The sequence below is a fragment of the Rhinopithecus bieti genome, unplaced genomic scaffold (assembly GCF_001698545.2).
Source record: "Rhinopithecus bieti isolate Rb0 unplaced genomic scaffold, ASM169854v2 scaffold_35881, whole genome shotgun sequence".
Taxonomy (NCBI): domain Eukaryota; kingdom Metazoa; phylum Chordata; class Mammalia; order Primates; family Cercopithecidae; genus Rhinopithecus; species Rhinopithecus bieti.
Window position 1 is genome coordinate 229,852 of NW_016814994.1, and position 9,660 is coordinate 239,511.

The following is a 9,660-nucleotide window of genomic DNA, read 5'->3' on the forward strand; positions in this document are numbered from 1 at the left end:
CTAATCACCTACTAGTTTTACTAATCACCTACTAGTTTTACTAATCACCTACTAGTTTTACTAATCACCTACTAGTTTTAAAGAACCTGCTTTTCATTTTGGGTAATGCTTACTGCTTGCCTTACACGTGAACGCTGGAACAATTAGGGAAGCCTTACGGTTACAGCCTTAATTGCACACTAGAAACTTCACATTATAAAAAGGATAACGGCAATTGTGAAATGTTTAACCTGATTCTAATCATGAGGAAACAGTCAAATATAGGTTGTAGAACATTCTACAAGAAGACTGGCTTTAGGCCAGGCATGGTGGCTCACATCTGTAATCCCAGCACTTTGTGAGGCCAAGCCGGGCGGGTCACCTGAGGTTGGGAGTTCGAGACCAACCTGACCAACATGGAGAAATCTCGTTTCTACTAAAAACACAAAATTAAGCCGGGCGTGGTGGCACATGCCTATAATCCCAGTTACTCGGGAGGCTGAGGCAGGAGAATTGCTTGAACCTGGGAGGTGGAGGTTGTGGTGAGCCGAGATTGTGCTACTGCACTCCAGCCTGGGCAACAAGAGCGAAACTCTGTCTCAAAAAAAGAAAAAAAAAAAGGGAAAGGAAAACTGGCTTGGACTCTAAAATATCAATTTTGAAGGACAGCAAATGCCATAGAGACTATTCTAAAGAAACAGGATAACCAAATGCAATATACAATCCTTGATGGATTGGGTCCTGAATCAGGGAGATAGCTATAAAGGACATTTTAGGGACAACTGGTGAAATCTGAATATGGATCACATATTAAATAATTGTATCATTGTTAAATTTCTCAGATATAGTAAAGGCATTGAAGTTATGTAGAAATGCCTGGTTCTTAGGAAATACATGCTGAACTCCTGAATGGGTGAAGCAGTCTCAAACTTACTTTCCAACGATTCATGGGAAAAAATATGTAAATATGTGTATTTATAGAGAGAGGATAAGAGAATAATGCAAATGTAATACAATTTAGGTGAAAGGCATTTGTTTGTTGCATTATTCTTTCTATTTTCTGTAAGCATCAAATTTCTTGAAATAAAAAATAAGGGAAAAGGGATAATACTTCACTGTGGTAGAATCCAAAGATTTGATGAAACAACAATGGAAACAAAATAATGGAAACAGGCCGGTGGCAGTGGCTCACCCTTGTAATCCCAGCACTTCGCGAGGCCAAGGCAGGTGGATCACCTAAGGTCAGGAGTTCGAGACCAGCCTGGTCAATGCGGTGAAACCCCGTCTCTACTAAAAATACAAAAATTAGCTGGATGTGGTGGTGGGTGCCTGTAATCCCAGCTACTAGGGAGGCTGAGGCAGGAGAATCACTTGAACCCAGGAGGCAGAGGTTGTGGTGAGCCGAGATTACACCACTGCACTCCAGCCTGGGCAACAAGAGCCAACCACTGTCTTGAAAACAAAAAAAACAAAAGAATTGAAACAACAGCTTGGAAGAGTGACATGCATCAGCTGGGAGTGAAACTTGCAGCAATGGCTTCAGTGCTTGAATAGAAGCCCCAGGCCAGTCACTGGCCACAGCAGGTCAGCTGGGGCTGGCAGGAAGGGCCAGAGTAGAGGGGTGTTATTCTTCCCTCAGATCACTAAGTGACCAACATATTTTTCTATCTTAATTTGACTTTCCAAGTCAGCTTTCCATGCAGCAGCAAATATTTTTCACTGCAGACTCCTAAATCAAATTTCTAATACAAACGAGATTTCCCATAGGCCACTGGACTCTGTCCTGTGCAAAGAGCAATTCCTCCCACCCCAGCTCTACCCCACAATTAGTTTTCTCAGTCTGGGTGTAACTGTTAGAAACCAGTAATTCAATTTAAGAGAAAAAAAGATGACGTAAAGTTAAGTTGAAGACTATATGGTTAAATCTGACTTGAAAATGACCATGAGGCTTTTTTTTGAAGCAGGGTCTTGCTCTGTTGCCCAGGCTGGAGTGCAGTGGTACAACCTTGGCTTACTACAACCTCCGCTTCCTGGGTTAAAGTGATCCTCCCACCTCAGCCTCCCACATCGTCTGGGACTACAGACACATGCTACCACACCTGGCTAATTTTTTGTACTTTTAGTACAGATGGGGATTCGCCATGTTGCCCAGGCTGGTCTCAAATTCCTGGGCTCAAGTGATCTGCCCACCTCGGCCTCCCAAAGTGCTGGGATTACAGGCGTGAGCCACCGCGCCAAGCCTTCATGAGGCTTTTTGTTTGTTTAAAATATATCCTAGCTCTGTCCACTGAAAAGGCCTAGAAACAATAACAAACTAGTAACAATGTACTGTTCTAGTGCCCAGATTTTGAGGTCTAAATACCAGTTCCCACTAAAAGGAACCCCAGAACTACTTGGAGAAATGGATGACACCAGGCCTGAGGCAGGAAATATGTAAGATGAGCCCAAGACATCTTGTGTCAGAGAGCAGGAAGGTATCAAAGAGACAGGTGGAAAGGAGACAGCTTAGAGGAACTCCCACTGCCCAAAGATGGCACACTTGGAGCATCAAGAGAAACGATGGCTGCAATTTATTGAAATACAGAAAACATATTAAAACCATGAATTCATAATGATACTTTTCTGGCAGGACAGTGGCTCACGCCTGTAATCCCAGCACTTTGGGAGGCCGAGGCGAGAGGATCACTTGAGCTCAGGATTTTGAGATCATTCTGGCCAACATGGCAAAACCCCATCTCTACAAAAAGTTTAAAAATTAGCTGGGCAGCTACTCAGGAGGCTGAAGCCAGAGAATCGCTTGAACCGGGAGGTGGAGGTTGCAGTGAGCCAATATTGCGCCACTGCACTCCAGCCTGGCTAACAAGAATGAAACTCCATCTCAAAAAGAAAGAAAGAAAGAAAATTAGCTGGGCATGGTGGTATGCGCCTGTGGTCCCAGCTACTCAGGAGGCTGAGGCGGAAGGATTGCTTGAGCACAGGAGGCCCAGGCTGCAGTGAGCCATGCTCATGACACTGCACTCCAGCCTGGACAGAAGAGCAAAACCTCGTCTCAAAAAAAAAAAAACTGGGGCTGGGCGTGATGGTTCACGCCTGTTATCTCAGCACTTTGGAATGCCTAGGTGGGCAGATCACTTGAGGTCAGGAGTTCGAGGCCAGCCTGGCCAACCTGGTGAAACCCCGTCTCTACTATAAATACAAAGCAAATCAGCCAAGCATAGTGGTGCATGCCTGCAGTCCCAGCTACTCGGGAGGCAGAGGCAGGCGAATCTCTTCAACCCAGGAGACAGAGGCTACAGTGAGCCGAGATCGCGCCACTGCACTCCAGCATGGGTGACCAAGCGAGACTCCATCTCAAAAACACATACAAACAGAAAACAAAAGAAATGTAAAACATGACACTTTTCTAAAAATCCAAAAAACTGGGAAAGGCATGTCATCACCAGCTAGTGAACCAACTCCTTATTCTGAAAACTTGTAAATAAAAGAATGAAGCATTGATCCTAACTCTCCATTTCAAACCCAATTGCCCTAGTTGTTAAGGGAAAGCTCTTCTTTACAGAATTCCAGCTAATTAATGTAGAAGGAATGACAAAATTTGAGAATTACTCTAAACCGCCTCATGATAGTAATTAAAGCAATGATCAGCAGTGGACATCGAAAGCGCTGGAAAAAGACTGATGGGAAACTCAGCTATTTGCAGGATGACAAAGGAAACCCCTGTAGATTGATGCTGATCAGAAGAGGAAAAACTGAACTTCAAGAGATTAGGCTGTAACTGCTTGAACCCCCACACCAATCTTAGCATCACTGTGAGTGGGACAACTTGTACCTCCTGATATGATGCAACATGAGATATGAGATATACAACATCACCTATGTAGTACTCTCGCCAAATATGCTCAACCGAAATCTAATACAAGGCTTTAGATCTAACTTCAGTTTAGAGAAATTACTAGGGATAGAGAAAAACAAGACCAAAAAAACAAACAAACCACCATGAGAAAGCAATAGGACAAATCCAGAAAGTGGGACACTATTTAGAACAAATGATCCAGCCTCTCAACAAGGGAATAAGAAACAATAGGGGAAGACACACCTGTTCTGGATTTAAAAAGATTTAAGAGATTGCACAACTCAGCTGGGCGCGGTGGCTCACGCCTGTAATCTCAACACTTTGGGAGGCTGAGGTGGGTGGATCATTCGAGGTCAGGAGTTCAAGACCAGCCTGGGCAACATGGTGAAACCCACATCTCTACTAAAAATTAGCCAGGCATAGTGGCACACGCCTGTAATCCTAGCTACTCAGGAGGCTGAGGCAGGAGAATCGCTCAAACCCGGGAGGCGGAGGTTGCGGTGAACCACGATCCCACCATTGCACTCCAGCCTGGGCAACAAGAGCAAAATTCCATCTTAAAAAAAAAGGATAATATTCTCTTAAGTAACTACATTACTATTTTCATGCCTAACATAACAAAATATAGTCCTTATTATTAATATTAGTTCATATTCCAGTTTTCTCCAATAATATTTGAATGATTTTTCAAATCAGGATCCAAATATCGGTCAACATATTACATTTGATTTTTTATGTTCTTGTAAGTTCTGTTTTATTTTCTTTTTTTTTTTTTGGTAACGGCTTGAGGCTATTAATTTTGCATACCACCCACAATTCCACCCATTGACAGCGTACAATTTAATGGTTTTTAGTGTATTCACAGAATTGTGCAACATCTCTTTTTGTTGTTGTTGTTTTGAGGTAGAGTCTCGCTCTGTTGCCCAGGCTGGAGTGCAATGGTGCAATCTCGGCTCACTGCAACTTCCACCTCCCGGATTCAAATGATTCTCGTGCCTCAGCCTCCCCAGTAGCTGGGATCATAGGCACGTGCCGCCACGCCCAGCTAATTTTGTGTTTTAGTAGAAGTGGAGTTTCACCATGTTGGCCAGGCTGATCTCAAACTCCTGACCTCAAGTGATCCACCAGCCTTGGCCTCCCAAAGTGCTGGGATTACAGGCGTGAGCTACCTCCCCTGGCCTGAGAATATTCTTATTTTTTAAAAGATGCCTAAAGTATTTAAGAGTGAAATGTCATTATGTATGGGATTTGCCTTAAAATATAAATTTTCTTTAAACAACAGATGAAACAAGAACGGCCAAAATATTGCAATTAAAGCTGTAAAGTCCAAATGACAGGTATATGGACATTCATTGTAGTCTTCTCTCTAGGCTTATGTATCTTTGAAATTCTTCAAAATAAAGAATTATGAAAAAATAGCAATTACCCTTTATTTTCAGAATCACGAGCCACCATTACAAATGTTGCATCCAAAACAGGACAAAATTCATCACCATGTAACTAAAGAACAAAGGAAAGAAAATGTACATATGAGAAATAGATTGATCAGGAAGACCTGTCACAACTCTGACAGACAGTATGTATGTGGGCCGGGCGCAGTCGCTCACGCCTATAATCCCAGCACTTTGGGAGGCCAAGGTGGGAGATCCCTTGAGGCCAGGAGTTTGAGACCAGCCTGGTCAATATGGCAAAACCCCGTCTCTACTAAATAATACAGAAATTAGCAGGGTGTGGTGGCACATGCCTCTAATCCCAGCTACTCAGGAGACTGAGGCATGAGAACAGCTTGAACCCAGGAGACCAAGGTTGCAGTGAGCCGAGATTGCAGGCCTGCCTCAAGAAAAAAAAAAGGAAAGAAAAAAAAAAAAGAGAGGGAGAGAGAAAGCCTGAAACTGGAAAAAGAGGAGAAGCACGTTCATTAACCATCATCTGCTAAGGGCCTACCCTGAGCCAGGCACAGCACTAGGCTCTGGGAATGGCAGGATGACAAAGGAGCCTGTAGCCTAGCAGAGGAAAAAAAACCTCAAAGCCCAAACAGGGGGCTGGGCATGGTACCCAGCATTTTGAGAGGCCTAGATGGGAAGATCGCCTGAGACCAGGAGTGCAAGACCAACCTAGGCAACATAGCGAGACCTGGTCTCTAACTAAAAATTAAAATTAAAAATTAGCCAGGCATGGTGGTGCATGCCTGTAGTACCAGCTAGTTGGGAAGCTGAGGCAGGATTCCTTGAACCCAGGAGCTCGAGGATGCACTGAGCTATGATCACGCCCCTGCATTGTAGCCTGGGTGACAGAAAACATCCCATCTCCAAAACAAAACAAACAAAATGCAAACAGTATACTGTGTGAGATGGGCTGCTGGCATGGAGTTTGGAACTGTGCAAGACTGGGACCCAAAGGCAAGGGTCACAGAGGGTATCATAAGCGTTTAATTTGCCTGCTTCCCTCAGAATCTGAGCTTCTTGCAGGGCGTACCTGTCCTCCTGATGGCACACCTACCCAAGTGGACCTCCCATCATGCTCACAAACACTAGTATGTTCCAGGGAACTGCGGTGTGCCAACCACTAGCACATGTTTATGCCTCCGTAGCTGGGCACAGGAGCTCCCAAAAAGAGGTAAAATCAAAGATGATTATGTGGGTTAAGTTAAATGCAGGTAGAGTATCTCTAATCCAAAAATAAAAAATACTCCAAAATCCAAAACTTTTCAAGCACTGACATGACACTCAAAGGAAATGCTCATTGGAGCATTTCAAGATTTTGAACTCTGGGATTAGGAATGCTCGACCAGTAAATACAAATATTCTGAAATCAGAAACACTTCTGGTCCCAGGCATTTCAGATAAGGAATACTCAACCTGTATTTACAATGCACAGGCCTCTGAGGTTTTAAGATGTTTCTTCCCCCCCTCCCAAACCCCCAGGAAGAGGGTCTCACTCTGTCACCCAGGTTGGAGTACAGTGGCACGATCATGTCTCACTGCAGTCTCGATCTCATGGGCTCAAGTAATCCTCCCACCTCAGCCTCCTGAGTAGCTGACACCATAGGCGTGCACCACCACACCCAGCTAATTTTTGTAGAGATGGGGTTTTGCCATGTAGCCCAGGCTGGTCTTGACCTCCTGAACTCAAGCAATCTGCCAGCCTCAGCCTCCCAAAATGCTGGGATTACAGGCATGAGCCACCATGCCTGGGCCTTAAGATGTTTCTTTATCCCCTAGAAGTCTGTACTTCCAGGAAAGTCATACCATAAAGTAATGACAGAAGCTATTTATAACCTGAGAGTATATTCGGTTCCCTCCTCAACAAATGATACAAGCTTCATCACTACTACCTACTCAGGCCCTTATCGCCTTCCCCCTCAATTGCAGGAACAGTCTCACCAATCTCATTATGCCTCTGCCCTATTCAAACTTTTCAAATAGTTGCTCCTTTCTTGCACCAGCACCTGGGCTAATCCTGTTAGCATGGCATATAAAGCCCTCCACAAGAGAGCCCAGGATTCTTCTCCAGTTGTTCACCAAATACTGTGCTCATACCTGCACCTTTTTCTCTAGCCATAGCTAACTAACAATCGAGAGGTCCTGGGATAGAGCAAGCTGTTGACTGCCTCCTGTCTATATCTGTACCTGATGCCTTCCTCAGCAGCCTCATTCTTCATGACACTCCTCCCCTCCCCCATCCCTATTCCCCAGATTTTCTTTCCCTCCTTCATTCAGCCCCTTAATAGAAAGAGTCCTCTCTTGACAGTGGTTCTCAATGTAAAAGAAGTAGACATCACTCTTATGGGGGGCATTTGAAAAATACAGAGTGGTTTTGGTTGTCACATAACTTGGGGGGCATTACTGTGGAGGGGGGTAACCAGGGAGCTAAATCCCTCATAATGCAGGGGACAGGCCTGCAAAACAATGAATGCTTCCACCAGAAATGCCAACAGTGTCCCTGTTGAAAAATAATGCATAACAATATACTATATGATAATCATTTGTTTATGTGGCTGTCTCCCTACTGCACCGTGAGCTCCTGGAGGACAAAGACCATTTTCCTCCAGTTATACCCCTAGTATTTAGCACAAAGACTGGCAGATAGCAGATACCTGATCAACATTTGCCAATGAATGAAGGAGGCAGGTTCTAGGCACTACTAGAATATCAACTCCAAGAGAACGGAACTTTATCTGTTTTGCTCACTGCTGTATGTCTAGCACAGGACAGGCACTCAATAAATGATTGCTAAATGAATGTGAAATGAATGGATGTCAGGAAGTGAGCTAGGTGACTCAAACCCAGGTCCTATCGTTGAGGAGTAGAGTCCACAGTGGAAGAGAAAAGACATGTTCATGCACAGCTCTGTAGGAGACTAGCAGGTGCCAGGAGAGTGAGTCAGAGAGATGGTATTGAGGAAGGAGGCCTGGGGAAGGAACAGGTGTTACATGATGGGAGAATAAGGAAAGGGATTGAGCATGAAGTTATCCTGGAGCACAGGGAGAATGTGGATACAAAGCCAGAGCACGAGAATTTCAGGCAAAGGAAAAAGCACCAGCAACTATACTCATTCACTCACTCCCAGCTGAATATCCCTTATCCAAAATGCTTGGGACCAGAAGTGTTTTGTATTTCAGACTACTTTGGAGTTTTGGATTTGGAATGTTTGCATTCAATACTCACAGGTTGAACATTCCAAACCCAACGAGCATTTCCTTTGGGCATCATGTCAGTGCTCAAAAAGTCAGATTTTGGAGCATTTCAGATTTCAGAGTTGCAATGTTCAACCTATATGTAAATTATGGTTTACTATCATGAACACCCACTAGTGCCAAGCACTAGAACGCAAAGATGAATAACTCCCTATTCTTACGATGCTTGAAGGCCAGTGGTGAGCATTAAGAAGGTATATAAATGATAAGTCAAAGGGAATATAGTTGGAAACATAGGCTGGGGCTAGTTTATGAAGCCCCTTGGGTCCTAATTAATCAAAGGAGTTTTGCTTTTTGTTTGAGATGGGGATCTCACTCTGTCACCCCGGTTGGAGTACAGTGGCGCAATCTCAGCTCACTGCAACCTCCACCTCCCAGCCTCAAGCAATCCTCCCACCTTAGCCTCCCAAGTGGCTGGGATCACAGGCGCACGCCACCACACCGGCTAATTTTTTGTACTTTTTTTTTTTTTTTTTTTGAGATAGAGTCTTGCTCTGTCACCGAGGCTGGAATGCAGTGGCACGATCTCGGCTCACTGAAACCTCCGCCTCCCAGGTTCAAGCGATTCTTCTGCCTCAGCCTCCCCAGTAGCTGGGACTACAGGCACGTGCCACCACCCCAGCTAATGTATTTTTAATAGAGATGGGGTTTCACCATATTGGCCAGGCTGGTCTCAAACTCCTGACCTCATGATTTGCCTGCCTTGGTCTCCCAAAGTGTTGGAATTACAGGCATGAGCCACCATGCCCAGCCAATTTTTTGTACTTTTTGTAGAGACAGGATTTCACCATGTTGCTCAGGCTGGTCTTGAACTCCTGAGCTCAAGAGACCCACCCACAGTAGCCTCCCAGAGTGCTAGGATTACAGGCGTAAGCCACCATGCCCAGCCTCAGACTACTCTTTTCCAACACTTCCAAGCATTGTTTCCTTCACTTCTTTCTTTCTTTTTTTTTTTTTTGAGACACAGTCTCAATCTGTTGCCCAGGCTGGAGTGCAGTGGCATGATCTCGCTTCACTGCAATGTCTGCCTCCCCGGTTTAAGCAATTCTCCTGACTCAGCCTCCCAAGCAGCTGGGATTACAGGCACTTACCACCATGCCTGGCTAGTTTTTTTTTTTTTTTTTTTTTTTGA

General features: G+C 44.6%; 1 protein-coding gene across 1 annotated transcript in view; it reads right to left on the reverse strand.

Annotated features, from left to right (window-relative positions):
* Window positions 1-9,660, reverse strand: part of ACOT9 (acyl-CoA thioesterase 9) — a gene marked incomplete at its 5' end in the record, with an annotated part of 18,109 nt that overhangs the window by 3,504 nt on the left and 4,945 nt on the right. Inside the window, one exon of the mRNA XM_017852894.1 lies at window positions 5,258-5,332. Within this exon, the coding sequence (XP_017708383.1) occupies window positions 5,258-5,332 (75 nt within the window). The remainder of the gene's footprint in view (window positions 1-5,257; window positions 5,333-9,660) is intronic.